Genomic DNA, 21867 nt, shown 5'->3' on the forward strand with positions numbered 1-21867 from the left:
CTGTTTCAGAATAATGACAGAAAGTGGAAGTGAGGCTAAAATGAATAAACTGTAGTTATTGATACTGTTATGCTTTGAATTAGCAGCTCTGCTCCACCAGCTTGTTCCTGCCTCCCTCCTTGGGTGGAGGGGCTCCATTCTGGATTTCCATCCCTTCTCTCAGGGTTGGTTTGCTCAGATCTCTGTTCTCTGCTGACTCACCCACCCCACACTTCACCCCCAAATATCTGCACACCCTTCTCAGAGCCCCAGGGCACCTTTTGCTGCCATCCCTCAGTCCCCAAACCTTCCAGCATTTCTCTTACTGCTCTCCCCTTTAAATTCTCCCCGAGTTAATTCCCTCCAAGAAGATGCCAAATTCCCAGCGACCCCACCCTCACTGGGATCCTACCAAAACCTGTGGATGTAAAAAAAATCCTGCACACCCCAGGGACTCCAAGCATGAAGGAAGACACAGAACAACCTTAACCTTGTCCACACTTGCTGGGTGACCCTGGGCAATTTAGTCCCTTTCAAGGGTCTCAAGTGACTTTTTTTTTAAAATCACATAAAAATGCAAAATTTGCCTCTTCTGCAAAATATTTTGCAATGTGCTGAGTGACAGCGTTGAGTGGAGGTTTGTTATCACCATCAGGCACTTTCTGAAAACGGTGTTTTCACAGCCTGGAAAATATCAGGAGATCTGCTTAGGCTTGATAAAGAGGGATGAATACACTGGGATGAGTAATCTGTCACCTTGGAGGGGATGTAGGAGTCTGTGGGTGCTGTCTGAAATGTGGCTGGAATGAGAAATCTGTAGATGATCCCAGCTTTTCATGCTCCAGGGAATAAAAAAAGCCAAATTCCCTGAGCACCTTGAACTCAGGTGTGCCTGAATTTTCTGCATCCCAAGACAAATATTCCAGGGAATGACTCTCAAGCCTTTTGAATCAGTGTTTTTTAATTTTTTTCTATTTCCCTAGATAGTAGAAAAAGCCTGAAAATGCTACCCCCTAATGGCACAACCGGGTGTGGGGTGCTGGCCTCAGAAAAGCTGATCCAGGTTTTATCCACAGGGAATGAAGGGAATGGAAATCGTGTGGTCTCTGCTAGAAAGATGTGCCCCTGGGGGGGCAAACACCCTGACAGCAAAATGTTCCACCAGGAATGGGATGAGAAACAAAAATAAAGCCATTTTTGGGATTTAGCTGAACTCAAACCCAGAGGTTCCACCTCCAGCATCTCAGGTGTGGGAGTGTGGGATCAGGGATCCTGCCTGCTCCAGCTCCTCAGCCCAGGGCCCAAGCAGGCCCTGGAGAAGCTGATGGGTTCATTGCTGCCTTGCACCCAAAGAACACAAGTGGAAAAAGGAGAAAGAAAGGAAAGGAAATACTTTAAAAGGGCAGAGAGTCACCAAAAAGCTTTTAGGATTTAAAAACTCATATGGGGTTGTAAAGTGGGTTTGGAGGTCTCTGTGATCCAGGTGTGAAGGGGAGAGGTTGCTCAGCTGCTCCCCAGCAGATTCCAGCTCCCCAGGTGGTTGTGGTGAAGCAAATCCTGCAGGGTATCCTCAGTGGTTGGGGTGGACACTGATCCACACTGATTCCCAAATCCTCCACTTCAAACCTTCCCTTGGACCCTGCTCAGAAATCTCCATTTCAAGTTTATTTGGGATATTTCAAAAACTTAATAAAAATCCTACTCTTCAGTGTCATCCAGCCAAGAACCCCAAACCCTGCACAGACCAGGCTGCAAGCCATGGAAAGTTCTCCTGCCCCAAACCTTGCTAACCATGAACTGTGACCTCAAACCAAACATCTCCTTCCCAAGCTCCAGCCTGACCAGGAGATCAGGGGCTTGAGGACCTTCTCCTTTCATTCCACACCAAATCTCAGGCAGGACCTTGGGTGGTTTCATCACAGAAAAGTTGCAACAAGAGAGAAGAAGACTCAAGACCTTGTGCTCTAAAAAGTGCTCTACAGCATCCAAGAATTTCTGGAGAGTCCTTGGTGTTGTGTGACACCACAAGACCCCATGAAGGAGGAACACAGTGGATTTCTGCCCCTGGAAAGGAATGAGGGGGACTCTCCAGTTATCCAGAGAAATGAGAAGTTCTTTCCTTCTGTCCCAACAGCCCTTGGGTTTTTCTGCTCAGTGCAAGCCTTGGAAGTACCAACTTCCAATTAGTTCCACAAGTATGAGTAAGATTAACTCTGTTTTCTCCAGGTGCTACAGCAGGGCCTGGGCACATGACAGACTCTGACACCAATCCAAGCCCTCAGGCTGCTGATTGCTGAGGGAGCCCCAGGAACACCTGCAGGGAGTGGGGCCAGGGTTCAGTCAGGGTTAGAGCCAAAGGAAGCCACACACCCAGCACATTGAATAGTCTGGGGTGGGTTTAGGGTTAGACCCTTTACAGATCCTTGAGTCCAACCCTTCTGGGATGAGCAGGGGCACCTTCAGCTTGTCCAGAGCCACTTCCAACCTGACCTGGAATGTTTCCAGGGATGGGGCATCCACAGCTTCTCTGGGCAGCCTGTGCCAGCATTTTACAGGAGAAACATCCCTCTATTAAAAACCTGGCAGGAATCAATCACTGCTGGGGGATTTTAACCCTCAACTTTACAGCTGGGGATTTTAACCCTCAACTTTACAGTTCTGCTGCCTGTTGGACTCCAGGAACTGCCATCTCCATGCTGGATCCACACCACAAATTTCCAAACAGCTTCCTACTCAAACCAAGCATCTGTGAAGCCTCTATGGACAAAAAAAAAACCCACAGACGTGGTCAATTCCTTGCAAAATCCCAGTTTGGGATGCAGTTTCTCCCGGGCTGTCACTCCTGGAGGTGGGCAGGCCCTCGGAGCCGGCCCTCGGCGCCTCCCGCTCAGCAGGCACACCGCACACACCGTCTGGGAATTGCTCAGGTTGGTTTTTTTTTGCTAAGTTTTTATTTTAATTCAAGGACTTTGCTTCATACAAAATGGAATTGTAGAAACAACTGCAGAATTCAAAGTTTGGCTGATAAATATTACTCAGGCAGCAAACTAGGCAATCACAGAACCTTTTTTTTTTTCTCAATTTTTTTCTCCCTTATTTTTTTTTGGGTAAAGTTCCACTTGTGTTGCATGGTTGGAACTTTGATCGTTTTTCACACTGTTTTTTAAATATAAAGTTTTGCAACAAACCCCCAAATTTATATCAAATATAATTAAAAATTAACAACTGATGAATACATTGTATCAAAAAAGTACGAAGATAAACATTTTCCATGCACATACTTTTTATAGATATGTATATATGTATATATATTACATGCAAACATTACTTATTCAAAGTACAGCCACTACGAGACTGGTTCTGGATGCAGAAAACTGATCGGTGCAATTCAAGTTTGGCAACTCACTATGAGGATTCTTGGAAAGATGGAGAGACAGCAGAGAGGCTGTAAAAAAATGTCAGGAAAGGGTTATGGATAATTGTGGTCAGGCTTGTCTGTCACTGTCATCGACCCCTACAAGGCGGGTGGAGGATTTGGACAACTTGAGATTCTTCTTTGTGTTCTGCCTATGAATTGGGGTGACCCAAAGCTGTGTTAGTGCAGGGCTGTGGGGTTGGGGATGGAAAATGGGAGAGGAAAAGGGGGAAAAGACAGAATTATTCCGTACAGAAAGACATCTCTGTTGCTTTCCAGTGTGGGTACAGTGTTTGCATGCACGGGCAGAGAGATGGTGTTGTCCCTTCCCCTCGACTTCCTGGAGTAAAATAGGAACGTTCCCTTGGAAAATTTCAAATAAAGTGTTTGTGCCTTCATTTCAGGAAAATGTATAAAACATTTGGTCACAATCGTGCTGAAGCCTGAAACAGGAAAATCCAGCAGCTAAAGCTACAGATGGATGAAGGTCTTGGAGTGGTGGCGGGGTGGGTGTGTGTCCGGACGTGTCATCTGGTTGCATAGCCCTCCATTTGGGAATGCCAGGAATGCCAGCCGTGACCTCTGGCTACCACACTGCCTTTATTCCGAGTGCACACGAGTACAGAGACAGAGATACAGACAGGAGTTATCCTTTAGCAGAATCCAGGGATGAGATCGGCCAGAGATTGCTACTGAACAGAACGAAATTAAAACAAAACACTGGAGGGAACAAAACCGGGTTGAGTTTCCTCAAGAGAAGAGCTACAGGAGATGTGAAGAACCACCCTAGAGCAGACTGCTCCTGCCTGAGGCTGACAGACTTTGCTGAGAGCATGAGAGACCTCCTGAGCGTTTTGGTGGCATCTGATCCCCTCCAAGCAACCCAGGGACAGAACAGATCACCAGGGCCAGTGGGATTTCCACCCACCCCACACGACCACTGCATCTGGAGAAGTTCCACAGGTGTGGGGCTTGGTAGATCCTCTGAAAAAATTCACCTCTCCAACCCTATCCTCTTTCCTAGCGGCGTCTTTAGGGATGTGCCCAGCACCTCCCACCCTTCCTCCTTTCACCTTTTAACCTCTCCACGTCCTCTGGCTGCCCTGTGCCCCGAACCAGCCCTACAAGGGCTCAGCAGAGCCCTGGGCAGGAGGTCCTGGCCAGGCTTTGCCCCCAGCCTCCCTCCCCGCCAGCACAACAGGTTTGCCCTTTTCCCAGGCTCACAGTGCAGGAATCCACACGGGCACAAAAGAAAGAAACCAGCCAACACAAGAGTCGTTGCAAGAACGCAGAAATCTCATCCCTGAGAATCAGAGTTAGAGGTTTGGATTATTATTATTATTATTATTATCACTTTTTTTTAACCTTCTCCTATCAGGCAATAAAAACAACTCACTCCAACTGCCCTCCACACCAGTGATGCACGGCCAGAGCTCTCTCAGCTGGCCTGTGGGAGATGCTGCTCCTCCTGCAGGAACACCCCTGCAGATGCTGCCCTTTCCCACCTGCATTTCCTCCACTGGGCAATGAGACAAGGCCGGCTTTGTTTGCTGCAATCACTCCCCTCTCACCCATAAAAGTATATCTATACATATATATTTCTATTTATATATTCTAACCAAAAATAAAATAAAATAAAAGGCCAACCAAACCCAAACCAAGCCCAAAGCACATTTGCCTTCCCCACTGGAAGCTCCCAGCCTGGGGCACAGTGACCCCAGGGCCCCTCCAGGCTCCGGCTGCTCGGCCCCACACCCTCTGCCCTCCCCACGCTCGCCCAAGCTCTGATGCCTCGAAGCAAGAGGTTGCATCGTCACTGTGAAAGATTTCAAAGGTTAGGCACTTAGTAGTGAACAACTGGAGCATTCGGTAGAAACGGTGGGACCTGGAATGACAATTGGACTAATTCTCTACAGAAAGAGGAAATTTTTTTCTTTTTTTTTTTTTTGGTTTTTTTTTACTGTACAATTTACAAAAATGCACACAATGAAAAGTTAAAGTTCTATCTAATAGCTTGATATAAAACCAATAACATTTCTTCTTCTCAACCCTACGCTTTTTTTTTTCCTCTTTTTGTTTGGGTTGTTCTTTTTTTTTTGTGGACTTTTTTTTTTTAAGTTGTTTTTTGCTAAATCAAGCTTATATTGTAAACAAGACAAAACAGTGAGGGTGTGTTGCAGTCAACAGGAGAGAGGGATGGATTGAAAAGTCTCAGCAGCAAGGAAACAGTCCTTACAAAGGAGCTCTCTTGTGGCTTTACCGTGTGTCAGTGTGAAGGACCCAATGTGGTGAGTGACGTTAGAGACCCCCAGGGCAGTGGTGTCACAGCAGGGTCAGCTCGGGGGTGGCACCAGCTCTGCCCTAAAGGATTGCAGTGGCTGAACATCAAGTCCCAAAGGACTGTCCTTTGTTCTGGGCTGTGTTTCTCCTCTCCCAGTTTCTTGGGTGCATCTCTTCCTTCTCAGCGCTCAACGAGACAAGACGCGGGGGGCGAGCGTTGTTCGCGCGAGTCCCTTTGTGACCCCCGGCTCCCACCCTGGCAGGGGGGAATTATGATGGTAAATTAATTAAGAAATAGCCCAACAAAACTGCGCCAATCATGAGAAGGACCCACAGTTCTGCTTTTCCACCGTGGAAGGTGAGGATCGCTCTTCTCCCGGCTCGTCACTTCCGTGGCCGGGTTGGCGCCTGGTGCGTGTCTCGGGACTAGACAAGGCAGTGGGGAGGGGGCAGTGAGGGATGTGCTCCTCCCGCTGCCTTCCCCAGAAGGAGGGAGCCTTCTTCCTCCATCTGTCTAGTGCAAAACAAAAACAAATCAAAAAGGAAAAAAATAAAGAACAACAGAGGAGAGAGAGGCTGCAGGGGCATCTCCGGCCCCAGGTGCTGAGCAGTCCTCAGGGCTGCCCCGCCGGCCGCCTCTGGCCCCGGGCCCCCACGGGAGATCCCAGCCCTCCAGATGATAAAACTCATCCTTATTAAGCACGCACACCTCGCAGGGTTCCGCCGAGCCGCTAGCACCAGTCATCCTCATCGGCTTCGTGGTAGTAACTGCGTCCTCTGGCGCCGGGGCCCGTGTTGAGCCCCAGCGTGTAGTGGTACCCGTTGGGCACCCGGCGGATTTGGTGTGACTGCGAGGTCAGGGAGGAGACGTAGGAAGTCCTTGAGGAGCGGCCCGAGTTGGTGGCCACGGCCTCCTCGAAGGTGAGCGTGTCCTCCGGCGCGGCGCGCTGCGGGCTGTCGGCGGCGGCATCGTCGCGGTGGCCCAGGTAGGGGTCGGAGCCGATGCGGGCCACGGCGGGCGGGGGCGGCTGCTGCTCCCCCCGCAGCAGCGCGTTGTGCTCGGACAGCCCGCGGCTCAGGCGGCCCGGGGAGAACGTGGGGGTTTGGAAAGTGGTGAAGTGCACGGGCGAGGAGTTAGCGGTCTTGTAAGTGATGCTGGGGCGTGGGGTCAGTGGAGTCTGTGGGAGCTGCCTCCGACCCCGGCAGGGGGTACTAGCACCAGATGTCGACAGCAAGGGGCTCCCATTAACTGAACCACTGCCCTACATCAAAATTGGAACAGAGCAAATCAAAAAATAAAAAAAGGGAAACACCGGACAAACACAAAGGCAGGCAGGTATCAAACAGAAGGAGAAGCAACAGAAGGCGGAGACGAGTCACAAGAGGAAAGAAAAGCAAAAAAAGAGAGAGTTTAGACAAGCACAGTCGGGGCGGGAGGTTCTCGAGAGATAATTCAACACGAGATGTGAAGAGCTGGAGAGTTCAAGTCTGGGAGCAGTAGGAACAGAGAGGGGCAGAGCATCGGTAGGACGCAAACTGGCACACGGCTCCAACAGAGGGGACACTGCCCAGGGGAGGCACCCACAGCATACAGGGCTTGACATGCGCCTTACCTGGCCTGGGAGCAGCTCAAAAACCTGAGTTATTGGGGATTTTTAGGAATTACTGTTGATTTTTTTACAGTTTTGCTTTGGGGTGGGTTTGTGCAGAACTTCACCCTACAATTGTGCATTTTGGGGTTGTGGGAGATGACCCTGCCCACAGGAGGGGGTTGGAAAGAGATGAGCTTTAAGGTCCCCTCCAAATCAAACCATTTTAGGACCCCATTAATCTATTTCTGTTGCCAGAACTGGATTATGGGTTGTTGTTATTATTATTATTAGGATTCTGCATGGAAGGAGGATCTGGGTGACTGTTTTTTGCAGGTTGGAAATGAAATGCCTTTGGATTAAATAGCCAATTTCTGAAAAAATAACCAAAAACTTTTTGGACAGGCTTTAACAAGTCCCTTTAACAGAAATGCGTTCACATTCTCCTCTTTAATATTACACATTTGATTTTGGAGTGGTAGAAGGGTCTGGCAGCTTCCTGGGTTACTAATAATGCCTTGTGAGAGTGAACTAAGCTGCAGTAATTTACACAAATGCCACGAGTGAAAGGAAAGGGCCTGTCTTCCCATTTCTGTTTACATTCTCCCAAGGCAGGACATGAGTGCATTGAACAATCCCTCAGCCTTTCCCAACCTAACATTTTGAGACCAGACCTTTAATTTTTAAAGAGCACTTTTTCCTTCCTATCAACTCATCAGGCTGTCAGTCACTGCTTGTTCTGCCCTGCCTGGTTCTCCCAGTGACCAGGAATATTCCAGCATCCAGGGGAAGCTGCTCAGCTTCTCCCAAGGACCTGAGCACCTCACAATTACAAAAGAAAGGAGAACTAAATTTAGCCTGGAGAAAAGGAAGCTCAGGGAGGATCCTTTTGTTTTCTCCAACTCCCTGACAGAAGCATGGAGCCAGGTGGGGGTCAGGCTCTGCTCCCATGTAAGAGGAAACAGGACAAGAGCAAACAGCCTCAAGTTGTGCCAGGGGAGGTTCAGGTTGGACATCAGGAGGAATTTCCTCCTGGAAAGGGTGGACAGGCATTGGAAGGGGCTGCCCAGGGAGGTTTGGAGTCCCCAGCCCCAGAGGTGTCCAAGGAAGGCCTGGACAGCCCACCACTGCGGGCCGGTGACAAGGTGGGATTGGGCACAGCTTGGACTTGGAGGATTTTTCTAACCTTGGTATGAGGCCCCAAGCAGGACCTCAATGGCTTTATCTGCAACTGCCTGGCCTTCCTTGCCCTTTCCACCTCCTCTAATTTAAACAAAACATGGAAAAGGTGCACAAAGCCCTGGCAGAGCTCAGGGCTGTTTCCCCACCCTGCCTCTCCTCACCTGTCTGTGTGGGCCGTGCTCTGGGCCCCCGTTGGGCGAGGTGGGCCTGCTCTGGTCAGCAGATTTGGGCTGGGCACGGTCCCGGCTGCCGTAGCGGTCGCAGGAGTAGAAGCGCTGCTTTTCGGAGGAGGAGGAGGAGTGCTGCTTCCTCTCCTGGGAGCGACCACGCTCCTGCTTCTTGTCCTTGGAAGAAGACTCTCCAGACTGGGCTACTGAAAGGAGAACGTTGGGTAGGGGGTCACCAGCGTGTTGAGACATAAACTTTAAGGAATTTAGAAATTTTAGAGGAGCTAAGATTTTAGTTACAGATAAGTTTTATTGGAGTTAATTAAAATAAATGGGTAGGCCTTGATGAAGTTAAGAGTAAGTAGTTAACTAATAATTCATTGCTTGTCAATACGATGTTTGATTAGCTGGGTTTATAATGAAGAATGTAGAAACTGATAAATGGCTTTTAGGGAACGTAAGACAATTGTAGCTGCCTCTGTTTTGAAACCAATTAAAGATGGGGAATGGGAGTTCTACCAAGGGTTCATTTGTCATATTTGCATTGAAAAGGTAGAAAGGACAGAACGAGGAAGACTTCATTTACTTCCTCCTTTTGGGGCCCCTCCCCATGAAAGGGACCACAGACCCATTTCAAGGAACAAACTGCACATGTTTAATGGCTTTGGAACTAATTACCATGGGAAGCCAGGAATGGGATGTACCAGAGTTATGAATATGCATTTGTATTCTGGGTATTCAATATTTGTACAGATAAAAGGACTCTGTTATCACCTGTAAATTGCAGTGTGTATTTGGGAGCTATCCCACAATAAACATACACTTTCTAACTCTAAATTATTAGAGAGTTTTTGTCCGTCACAGTTGGATATTGGTACTAGATCAATATCCATATTTTTTTTATAAATCAGTGTGTGGGGTGGGGAGGTTCTTCCACACAATCAGGACCCCAAATCCCACCAGAAAGGAGGGAGACAGGGGATGCACATCTCCTTGCTGACCTCCCAGGGACAAATCCTTGTTGGCAAAGTGTCACTATAGGACATGAAACAACATGAGCACACACACCGCTGCTCTCAAGGTGAAGAAAAGGGAAGTTTATTTTCTGACTCCAACACTTATAGATTTCCAAAAGTGACAGTGGATTGGAGGGTGAAAGTGTCATCTCTCCAATGACACTGGACAAACCAACAGTCCATCAAATTTCTCCTCCTCCATAAAAGAATGCAAAACAATGAGTTATTTACAGAAAGTGTGTGAGAAAGTGTAAGAGCTGAAATGAGGGATTGCAGGACTCCAGGCAGCTCTTCAAAATGCAGTTTATTCCATCCAAGAGGTTACAGCAGCCCAGGGTCGTGGGTGACAGAGCTGTGCCCACAGCTGTCAGCCCCAACTGCAGGCAGGCCTGGAGACCCTTTGGGTTTGGTTACAATGCATTCTATACTTTCCTTTTGGTTACAATGCATTATAGACTTTTCTTTTGGTTACAATGCATTATAGACTTTTCTTTTGGCTACAATGCATTCTAGACTTTTCTTTGCTGAGCATCTTCAGACAGAAGAACCAATCTATACCTTAACTATTATCTACAGCCTATCATAACACTATAATTACCATATTCATGTTACTATTCTCCAATCACTCAAAGTTAGTACATTACAGTTTAAGCCAGAAGTTGTTTTTCAGTTTTCTTGCAGTGGAAAATTCTGAGACCTTTTTCTACTTGCAACATTTGCTGCCTTGTTTGCCTGTGCTCTCTTTCTGCTTGGTAAAAACATCTTCTTGTTTGGGGTGGGTTTATCCTTTGCTCTAAGCCATAAAACCCCTTCTAACTAACACAGCCTTTGCCTCCTTGGTTATCCAGTGAGACTGGCTCAGCAATTCTTTTCTTCTGTATCAAAACTTGCTTCCATCTCTATTCCTTCATCAGACTCTACATTTAAAAATCTTTCTGCTAAGCACACATATCTGTGAGACTTTCTTGTCAAACTTTCATCCTTCTCAACAAGAAAGTTTGTGTTCCAGATTGCAATGCAAGATGTTTTCAATTGTCATCTGTAAGGCAGATTATCTTTTGTCAAGTGGGCAGTTTGCCTTATCTCTCTCTTTGAGTGACCACAATCACTCCTCCCTCGGGAGGGGACATCTGCTGATAACAGCTCTGGAATGTCCCTGCATGGCTGATAAGAAGAATAACATCCCATTGGGAGATGTGAGCCCAGAGGGAGGAGCCAAGCATTGCTACCCAGATATAATCCGGAGGTTTGGAGACACTAGCACGGCTTCTCCACTGGATTCTCCAGAGGAACAGCAGCTGCCTCCTCTTCCAGTGGATCTTCAGAGGAAGAGACTGCACCTTTCTACAGGATCCCTGCTCCAACAGAACCACCCCTGACACTGCAGGAGGGCTGAGCCACAATTCCAATGGGACTGCCACCAACACCCTGACCCACAGGGTGTCAGGTTGGATTCTGACTCTGGCAGTGTTGTTCTAGTGCACTGCATTGTTTATTTTATCCTTTTTTTTTTTTCTTCCCTATTAAAGAACTGTTATTTCCTGCTCCCATATTTTTGCCTGAGAGCCCCTTAATTTAAAATTTATAGCAATTGGGAGGGGTGGGGAGGGTTTACATTCTCCATTTCAGGGGAGGCTCCTGCCTTCCTTAGCAGACACCCATCTTTCCAAACCAAGACAGTTTGCTACAAGAATGTAAACATCAGAAGGCTTAGAAAAATCTTAAAAAATCAGGGCAACAGCAAAGCACTCACCAGCTTGTCCATCAGCCATGCGATGGGCGGCCCTATCCAAGGACTTCTGCTTCTTGTCTTTGCGCCGGTGGCAGCGGTGGTGGTGGTGGTGGTGGCCCTGCTCTGGTGGCATGCGCTCCAGGGAGTACTCGTAGAGGTGCATGGCGTGAGGGCGCTGCGGGGCCAGCGTGGAGACCGAGCGCTTCATGGGGCTCGTGTCCGGGATGGGCTGCGGGGAACACGGAGGGACACGGAGCGGGGTGAGGGAAGGCGCCGCGCCCCGCTCGGCCGCCTGCTTCCCAGCATGGAGGGGGTTAAACAGCCAGAGAAAGGGGCAAGGAGGGCGAGGAGAGAAATGGTTAATTGGAGACAAACGGAGCGGGCAGGAGGGTTTGTGGGATGTGGACTGAGTGTGCAATTTGGGGAGGGAATGGGAGCTCCCAGTGCCAATCCATGGGGATCACACACAGGCAGCACTGCACAGCACACCCAGCAGAGAGCTCAGCAGGGACACGGGGCAGAGCAGCAGCCAAGCACCTCACAAGGGGAATTCTCCAACACCAGGGGCACCCACAGCTGCTCCAGGGCCTGCATCCCAAAGCAGCTCCAAAGAGGAAAGCAGGTAGCATTGCTGAGCACCACCACACAGAAGGGGAGAAAAATCAGGAATCAGGGGAGGTACAGGCCAAGCCACCAGGAGATTCCTTCTATCTCCCTGCAGTGAACACAACTCCCAAACATTCAAACCTCTCTTGTCCCACCATCACTCCCTGAAGCCCTTTGCCTGGGGCAAGGATAGTGGGTACATCCTGCAATCCTACCATGACATCTCCAGAAAGGAATACCTGTGTTTGCTATTGCTGTTTTTAAAACATTTGTGTCCAAACATCTGGGCACTGAGAGCTGCAACAGCATTGCTGGACACCCCCTCTCTGCCAGGGGCAGCTCCAGACCCTGCTCCCTTCCCTTTGGGTACAAAACCTTACAAAGGTTTTGCAGAGCCCCGGACAAGTGTCCTGCAGGACAGCTCCTCTCACAGCCTCTGCTCTGGGATAAAGCTCAGAAAACAGGGACAATTCCCACATTTCCTTCTCTGCTGGCCTTTGGCTGGCTCTGTGTGGAGACAACAGCTCATCCATCCTCTGGATGCTTCCCTGGGTCTGTCACTGCACCCCAGCCATGTGCCAGAGGAGAGATCTCAGAGCACAGTGCTCCAGCTTGACAGTAAAATTCAGGATGTTCCCCAGTCCCTCAGCCTTACACTTGCTTGAATTCCCAATCCAATAACTCCCTCCAACACCAGTTCTAAGGGAACATTTACTCTGCTCACTGTAACCTTTCCTAAGAGCTCTGTATTATTTTTCCTGTCTGCTCTCTTTTGTTTGCTTATCCCAAAATCCAGATCTCTGCTTCCCTTGTGATATTTACCCAAGGCAAAGCCAATTGTTTCATAGCTCTGCTCGTTATTTTGAGTGGAAAAACCACTCTTCCTCCCCTTGAGGGCAGATTATCCTGGCTGTAAAGGCACCACTGGGCAGTTACCCACATTTTGGTGCTTCCCACTGAAGGGCAGTGGGGATCCTGGTGCTGGAAGGTTTATCAGAGGCACAAGGCTGGGATGAGGGAGCCCAGCACAGCTTTTGGTGGGGCCCTGGAAGCACCAATTCCATCAGCAGGACCACGCTGTGCTGCTTTAGTGTCACCTCTTGTGGCCTTCATTTGTGTGGACAAGAAATTATACTCAGGAGCTTTGTGTCTGTCCTTGTTTAGTGCTGAGCCTGCAGCTGGAGGAAAGCAGGGGACTGTAAACTCAACAGTCTGATGGGCAAAAATGTGAGAAGTGAAATATTTCCCACTAAAAAACACATCCAGATTTTCAAAATCCATACAGGGCTGCCAGAAAGAAAGCACAGAAAAACAAACAAAACCAAAGCCAAAAAAAACCAAAACACCAAAACCCAAAACAAACAAACAAAAAACCCAAAACCCAAAAAAACCAAAACCAAAAAAAAAAAACAAAACCCACCACCACCACCAAAAAACCCCACATAGAAACGAACACCTCTTTTTGGGCTTTGGTCCTGCTTCCACACTTATTCCAAGGACAGAATTCTCACTGACACGAATCAGTGGCAAAGCAATCAATCCTTTTTCCATAAATCCTGGCAAGGCTCTTGTTGTGGGAGGCACAGGCTCCCAAAAAGCCTCGAGAGACTGCATGCACCCCTGCAGAGAGCTCCTAATTGCTTCTTCATTACCAACCCGACTATTTTCACTGCCTAAATTCCTGAGCAATGAGGCATGAAAACAAACAAATACAAAAACCAAAAAGCAAACCACCCAGCCAAGCCCTGCTAGCAGAACGAGCAGCGTGCGACCAGGACAGAGGGAAAAGTGAGGAGAGAGAGAGAGAGAGCGGCTGTGCCTGAGCGACTCCAGATGAGAGGGGAGAAAAGTCAAGGGTTAAAGGAAGGTTAATTAATTCTTAAGGTGAATTTAATAGGATACAATTTAGTGCAAACTACATACTGCCAGGTAACTCCCAGGTGACCGTGCTTTGCTCCTCTGCAAACAATTCGGACAAGGTGAGGGACATTATTGGAAGCAGCCCCACAGTACAGCCAGTGTCAGACATCAGATGTGCAGCAGACACCATGACGACCAGGGAGGGAGGTGATGAGGGCAGGACAGCAAAGAGGGAGGGTGGAAACACAGGAGGAGGGGTTTTGTTAAATAAGTGGAACATAAAAAGAGAGAGGCAAACAGAAAGGGAGGCATCCAGGAACAGAAAGCATTGCAAATAAGAGTTAGAAAGAACTCAAAAGTTTGGGGAGGGGCAGAGCAGCATGTGAGAGGGAAGGTGGGGGGCATGGAGGGGGAGACACACACAGAAAGGACATCAGTTATTCACCCAAGCTACAACCACTGAACATTGTATTATAAATGAGGTTAGATCTGATATTCCAGGCCTGATTCACACCCAGGGGTGGCACGAGGGGCAGTGGCACCCTGGGGACACAAGGCACGCTTCTGTCAGGGACACTCTGACTGCCATGGAGAGGAGCTCCCCAAGGGAAGGCTCTGCCAGCTGCACTGCCAAGGAAGGAGGAGGCCACCTGTGGTCTAGGATAAAGGACAATTTTGGGAAGGGGAAAGCTTTGCTTTGTGAGCTGTTGCTTTTAGTAAGCACAGTGAGGAGTGCTCCTGATAGTTCTCAGAATCCCAGGGCTCACACAAAGGCCAGGAGCCAAGTGGGAAATCCTCTGGCTGGCAAGGGGCACCTCCAGCATGTTGGCACAACAATTCCATCTGTTGGAGCTATTGCTGTGTGTGCACAACACAGGATTTCACTTTAGGGTGCAGCAAATCCTTCACATTCTGCTCCCCAGGGAGAGCCACAGAAACAGCCCAAGGTGTGGGAATCCACAAAATCAGAGGGTTTTGGGAAAGCTGCAAAAGGCAGCCTCAGAGACAGCAGAACTGTGATTAGAGCTAAGCAGTAGCCATGAGATAGGTCAGCAGAAAAATTATTTAAAAAGTAGAAAAGCAAGAACAAATAGAACAAATGTCTGTGTATTAACACTTAATATATATTAACACAAATAACTCCCTAAGCTACAGAAAAGTTTTTCTTCCGAATAGGAAGATATTAGGAAGTTTGAAGCTTGATAATGGAGCTCTGTGCATTGTGTTTGAAGGCTCACAAGCAGGTATTGTATTTGAAATAAGCAGGCATTGTTTAACCAAAGGTACCTGTGCTTATAGTGATTGGATGGAACTACTGTCAGTGTGCTTTTGCTTTGTGTGATTGCTCCAAAAATTTATAAAGTGAGTTGTAACATGAAGTTCTTAGTCTGCTGCCTGAGATGTGAGCTGGTGGCCTCTTCCCATTGTCATCACCATGTAATGAGACTGATGCTGGAAAATAAACCAGCTCAAGGCACGTTCCCAGCAGTCCTGTCCTGATTGTGATTTGTACACAGAGCCCTGGCTGGCAATACAAGGCCAGGCTGCTCCCTCCTGGCTGTGTGAATCAGGCCCTGGGAATGAGGCAGGACACGAGTGGTGAGATGTTGTGACAGAGAAGACAGGATGGTGGCTGGGCAGCATTGGGGACAAACAGCAACAAACGTGTGAAATGGCCAGAAATGATCTGTGACATCCTACACATTAAGCAGTGCCCACAAGCTGCTGTGAAAGTCAACCCCAGTGAGGACATTTCTTTGAAAAATAAGTTCAATAAATCAACAAGGGAAATCCTCAACACCAAATTAGTGGCCAAGATCACAGTACAGGAAAACACAGGGAGCACAGTCAGTGTCCCAGTGCAGCTCCCTGGTAGTCCCTGTGCCTGCTGCATCCACCTGTGTGTGTCACAGCACATCTGCAGCTTTTTGTAAGGATGGGGCACAGGAACACAGCTTGGCTGGCTGGATAGACAACACACAGGTAATGAGACATGTGCCTTCCAGGAACACAGCCTGCAAATGGCCTTGTCCCCAAATAGTGACCCTGACACACTTGGGTGGCCCAGCCAGCAGGATCATCCTGGGCTGCTTTGTGCTGCTAGCAAGGAGGGGTAAAACTGGGGACAGTGCTGTGACTGCACAGGATAGCTGCCACACCCTGCAGGGAATCACTGCAGGTAATCACTGCCACACCCTGCAGGGAATCACTGCCACACCCTGCAGGGAATCACTGCAGGGAATCCCGGCCACACCCTGCAGGGAATCACTGCAGGGAATCACTGCCACACCCTGCAGGGAATCACTGCAGGGAATCACTGCCACACCCTGCAGGGAACCCCTGGCCACACCCTGCAGGGAACCCCCCTGCCATCCCAGCACAAGGCCTGGATTCCTGTTTCCACATCTTTTAACACCAATATTCCCAAGCCAGCTCCAGCCCATGGCAAGCAGAGAGAAGATGCTGAGATCTTGGCCTGCTCCCAGTCTGCCACCATCACATCCCCACCTCTCACCTGGGTTTCAGCAGCCAGGCGTGGCATGGAGGCTGCACGGCCCTGGCTCTCCAGGCCTGGCTGGGGCTCTCCGTTGGCAACTGTGGGGCTGATCTCCTTCATTTCTACCACCTGATCAAAACATGGAATGGGGTCAGTAGCAAGAACAGGACTGTCAGCTTTGAAGCCACCAGCAGCTTCTTGGAAGTTTGATTTGACTGGGAAGAGATGCTGGTGTGGCAAAGAGAGCAACTGAAGAGCTGTGGAGTGTTGCAGTAAGGTAGAAAAATTCTAAAGAAAAGCCATATAAAATCAGGCTGCTCTGGCTGGCCTGTCACTTCTTCTAAGTCAAGCCAGCACTGTGCAAGCTCCCATGTGAAAGCAATGCTGGTGTGAGCAGTTCATTAGCATAACAATCTGTTCCTGGGTTAAAACTGTTTTTATACAGTTTTATAACAGTTTTTACACTGTTAGATAGAAAAATGAAAACTATCTGTACAAAGAACTTTTCCTGCACATACACATCAAGGATTGGAGTGACCAATCCATACAGAATAACAACTTGTTAATAACCAATAAAGTGATTGGCAAGAAAGCTCCTGACCAATGGGAGTCACACATGAGGTCTGCAAAACTGTATAAAAAGGAGTTCTGTGAATAAAGAAGGGGTTTTTTTTTCCCACCATGAAGAAAATGGAGTCCCTGTGATTTATTCCCATAGTGGAGTGCCCAGGTTACTCTGTCCTCAGCAAGGACATCCCACAAGCAGTGGGATGAGCTGTTCCACCAGCCAGGAACCCCAGCTGTGACCCTGGAAACCCCTCAGGTCATTCTGAGCATTCAAACCCCTCACCTGAGCTGGGACAATGGGATTGGGAAATGGGAGGAGAAAGCCTGAGGTAACCAATGGCAGCAAGACAGAATCCCAGGAAAAGCACGTCCAGATTGGCTGTGGGGCCTGCCAGGTTTGGGATTTCTCCACAATGGAGAAAAAAAAGCAAACAAGAGACACAAAAATGCTTCCCTCAAGACACAGATCTCCTGCTAAATGCAGGTCCCCCTGCCTTCACCTGTTTTTTCTAAACACTTTCTAAAACTTCTAAAAATCCACCACGGCTCTAAAATCTCCTGCACCTCACCCTGTCTTCAGCCGCTTTTTCTAAGTATTTTCTAAAATTTCTTAAATTCTACCACAGTTCTAAAATTTCCTGCATCTCATCCAATCTTCACCTAAACATTTTCTTAAATTCTGGAGTTCGTACATTCTAAACATTTTCTTAAATTTCTGGAGTTCTACCACACCTCTAAAATCTCCTGCATCTCACCCTGTCTTCACCTGCTTTTTCTAACCATGTTCTAAATTTTCTTAAATTCTACCACACCTCTAAAATCTCCTGCATCTCACCCTGTCTTCACCTGTTTTTTCTAACCATTTTCTAAATTTTCTTAAATTCTACCACACCTCTAAAATCTCCTGCATCTCACCCTGTCTTCACCTGTTTTTTCTAACCATTTTCTAAATTTTCTTAAATTCTACCACACCTCTAAAATCTCCTGCATCTCACCCTGTCTTCACATGCTTTTTCTAAACATTTTCTAAATTTTCTTGAATTCCACCACAGCTCTAAAACCTGCTCCTCCCCCTTTCCCCCATCTGCTCACCCTCTCAATGGGGATCTCCTCGGAGTGGCCTCGCTCAAAAGCTGGGCTCCTGGTTTCATAAAACACATCCTGGGTGCGCTGGGTCCCCCAAGAACTGGACTCTCTGATCCCTCCCTCTGGGGGTGGCCTGTCCAAAGAAAAAGAGGGAAAAAGATTCATCCTTTTGCAAAGAGATTTTGCTAAATTTGGCAAACCAAACTCGAGCGCCCTTTGGGGTTTCACGTGTGAAAATCAGTTGCAGGATGGGCACAATGGCTGGTGAAGCTCTAAGGTGCCCTGGTTTTTCTCCTGTAGAGCCTGAAGATCCCATGAGAACAAGGAAATCAAACCAACCATGATTTTTTTTTTTTCAATAATTAAGGAAAACAACTTCTGCCACTTAAATCCTGATGGACAATGAAGAATTTGGGAATTCAGGCTGATTTTGTGTGCAGAGCCAGCTGGACATTGGTCAAACACCTCAACCATACTGAAGTCCCTTCAGCTGTCCAGTCTGGTGTTGGTTTCCCCATCAGGATTATTTGGGATGTTTAAACCTCAGCTGTCTGTCACTAAAACTCCACAGCACTCATGATCCAGAGGAAAATCACCTGCAGAGCAGGAAATGGAGAATTGATAAGGGATCATTGTCACCAGGAGTGTTTGGGAAGCTCTCCATGAAGGGATCATTTCCCCAAAGAGACAAATTGTGCTGTGGCAAGCACTTGCTGCTGCCCAGTGCCACAAGCTCAAGGACTGAATTTATTCCCAAGGATCTTTGGCCTCTCAAAACCTCATTGCTGGGGTTTGTTTGGTTGTTTTGCAACGGTCCCAAATTCCTGTGAGCAAACTCACCCTGGGCAGCTCCCAGTGAGGATTCATGAAGGAAACACAAAGATCCCAATGCCACCAGCACTGGGATAACCACAGCAGGAGCAGAGCCACCATGGGAATTATCCCAGCCATGGTGAGAAGGGGCTGCTGGCTTTGGTGTCACCAGAGCAGCAGTGGTGGATGGGGTGACCCTGAGGTGTGGTGGCTCAGGGGTGAGCCCAAGGTTTGGTGGCTCTGGAAGGGCTCAGGGGTGAGCCCAAGGTTTGGTGGCTCTGGAGGGGCTCAGGGGTGAGCCCAAGGTGTGGTGGCTCTGGAGGGGGGCTCAGGGGTGACCCTGAGGTGGGGTAGCTCAGGAGTGACCCCAAGGGTGGCTCTGGAGGGGCTCAGGGGTGACTCTGAGGTGGGGTAGCTCAGGGGTGACCCCAAGGGTGGCTCTGGAGGGGCTCAGGGGTGACCCCGAGGTGGGGTAGCTCAGGGGTGACCCCGAGGGTGGCTCAGGAGGGGGCTCAGGGGTGACGCCAAGGGTGGCTCTGGAGGGGGCTCAGGGGTGACCCCGAGGTGTGGTGGCTCTGGAGGGGCTCAGGGTGGCTCTGGAGGGGCTCAGGGGTGACGCCAAGGGTGGCTCTGGAGGGGCTCAGAGGTGACCCCAGGTGTGGTGGCCCTGGAGGGGCTCAGGGGTGACTCTGAGGTGGGGTAGCTCAGGGGTGACCCCAAAGGTGGCTCTGGGGGGGCTCAGGGGTGACCCCGAGGTGGGGTAGCTCAGGGGTGACCCCGAGGGTGGCTCTGGAGGGCTCAGGGATACTCACAGGGCTCCCCCGTTGTTGAGGGAGGCCGAGCTCTTCTGGCGCAGGAAGGCCTTGGCGTTGCTGAAGGCCGCGGGCTGCGTCTGCTCCAGGGTGGCCTTCAAGGGGTGGAACAGGGACACCGGCCCGGGCTGCCAAGCACAAGGGAGGGGTGTCAGAGCTGGCATGGCCTGCAGGGCTTTCCCTACTCTGTGAAAAGTCCACTTTGCCACCCTGGGACAGCAGAAAGCCACGCCAGCCTGGCCACAGCAGGGAGAGGCTCTGAGGGACCCCTGGTACAAGTCAAGCCCTGCTGCAATCCCCCCTCCTTCCAAATGTTCTCAGTCCTGCTGCAATCCCCCTTCCTTCTGAGTGTTCTCCCCCTCCTTCCAAATGTTCTCCCCAGCCCTGCTGCAATCCCCCCTCCCTCTGAATGTTCTCCCCAGCCCTGCTGCAATCCCCCTTCCCTCTAAATGCTCTCCCAACTCCTGCTGCAATCCCTCCTCCCTCTGAATGCTCTTCCCTTCCCTCTGAATGTTCTCCCCAGTCCTGCTGCAATCCTCTTTCCCCCTAAATGTTCTCCCCAGTCCTTTTGCAATCCCCTTTCCCTCCAAATGCTCTCCCCATCACCAGAGCACAGCAGGGAATTCCCCCGGATGTGGCCAGAGAGGCAGCACAGTTCCAGTGGCTCTGGATGGAGCTGGTGGAACCATCCAGGTGTGGGACAGATCTCCACCCTGTGCTGGAGATCAGCTGGATGCTCATCCTAAAAACAACAGGTATTTGTCCTTCTGGAAGTGATTGGGCTTTCAATGGCAGTTGTGTGAAAATATTTTCTAGAATTTGTAAAAATTAGAGCCAAAATGGCTTGGAATAATTCCTATTTTCAAAAATAACTTAAGCCTTCTATAGCCAAACTACAGCAGCTTTCAATAGTTCTTTGGTCTCCCAAGGAAATCTTTTGGTGTGCCCTAGGCCACTTTTTAACACAGCATTTAGAATTTCAAAGATCAGTTGTCATTTTTTTGAAAAGATCTTTCTTTACTGGAAAAGGCAACTGCAACAATTTTTTAAAGTACTTTTTTACAGAGACTTTCAGGAGAGATTTCCATTTTTGAGCCAGCATTTTGAAACTCTGCCTGGAAGAGCAGCCAGGCCTTCTGGATGAATCCTGCTGGTGATTTTTGTTAAAGCTGCCCAAGAGGGAGGATAGAAAAACCCCTTTTTGTACCTGACACAGGCCCCCAGGGGGCTGGACTTGCTCCCTGCTGTTCTTATTCTGCTTGTAGAAGTCAAATATCATCAGGGCTGCGTAGACCTTCCCCACAGTCATTTCATCAGCTGCCAGAGCAACACAGCAGAGCCATTTCAAGGATAAAGAGAAGAAAGGAATAAGAAAAAAAACAGCAAATGGTGAAAAACGGGGAGAGGGAGGAAGCAACATAAAATTTTTGAGAAAAAAAATTATTAATAAAATAAATTATAATTATTAATAAGAAATTATTTTGTTTTATGAATAAGAAATAATAATGATAAATTAATTATTTTATGAATTAAATAAAATTTTATGAGAATAATGAGGTAAAACAGACACAGAAAAGTAGGGGAAAGGAAAAAAAAAAGAAAAGGTTACAACAGATTCTTCAACTCTTTGCCTGTTGCTGCCTTTCCTTGGTTTGGAGCTCTCTGTGGCAAACACAGGGATTGTGTAGGAAAAACCAGGCAGGAAAACTCAGTGGCATTGTCAGCATTGCTGAGAGAATTCCTAAATTCACCCCAGACCCCCAGCCAGCCTTTATCAATACAGCAGCCTTACCCCTGCTTCTCTGAATTACAGTGAGTGGAGTATAATGGGCTGATGTACATTTAAGGAATATTTCATTTTTCCAGATGGTTTTTTCACCCTCAGAGCCATGGGACAGCCATTCCCTGCCCAGCACTGGAGCACTCACCATGGAAAAAACTGGAGCAGCAGAGATAGAGGAATCAAGAGAGGAGGGGAGGGAAAGACTTGAGCAGTCACTACCCACTGATCTGCACCTCCTCAGCTCCCTCATTTTTCTTAATTAACAATGCCTTTATTATTCTACACTGCTTCTCATTAATCAGGAACCCAGAGCTAATCAAGAGAACAGCAAACTCCCCATTTTCTCAGCACTTTTGCCCAGGACATCACCAAATAACACAAAGGCCTTTAACCCCCAAACACCTCACATCCGATTCCCCAAGTCCTCAGCAAGCTTTAGCTTTCCTTCTCCCTGTTTTTCTGGAGCTCAAATGGCAGAAATTG

At 48.6% G+C, this 21867-nt stretch overlaps 1 protein-coding gene across 11 annotated transcripts in view; it reads right to left on the bottom strand.

Moving 5' to 3' along the window:
• Positions 1 to 2907: 2907 nt before the first annotated feature.
• CACNA1B (calcium voltage-gated channel subunit alpha1 B) overlaps positions 2908 to 21867 on the bottom strand; it is a 334736-nt gene continuing 315776 nt past the window's right edge. For 8 of the 11 annotated variants that reach the window (XM_071453699.1, XM_071453697.1, XM_071453692.1 and 5 more), the window contains 7 exons: positions 20809 to 20918; positions 19602 to 19729; positions 17983 to 18109; positions 16342 to 16452; positions 11382 to 11589; positions 8607 to 8818; positions 2908 to 6936 (listed from right to left, as the gene is read on the bottom strand). In XM_071453699.1, the coding sequence (XP_071309800.1) occupies positions 6406 to 6936; positions 8607 to 8818; positions 11382 to 11589; positions 16342 to 16452; positions 17983 to 18109; positions 19602 to 19729; positions 20809 to 20918 (1427 nt within the window). In that variant the 3' untranslated portion in view covers positions 2908 to 6405. The remainder of the gene's footprint in view (positions 6937 to 8606; positions 8819 to 11381; positions 11590 to 16341; positions 16453 to 17982; positions 18110 to 19601; positions 19730 to 20808; positions 20919 to 21867) is intronic. The other 3 variants (XM_071453693.1, XM_071453694.1, XM_071453702.1) reach the window with 3 other exon arrangements.

This window comes from Agelaius tricolor, unplaced genomic scaffold, assembly GCF_023055355.1.
Source record: "Agelaius tricolor isolate 1412-34295 unplaced genomic scaffold, bAgeTri1.0.p SCAF_37, whole genome shotgun sequence".
Lineage (NCBI taxonomy): Eukaryota > Metazoa > Chordata > Aves > Passeriformes > Icteridae > Agelaius > Agelaius tricolor.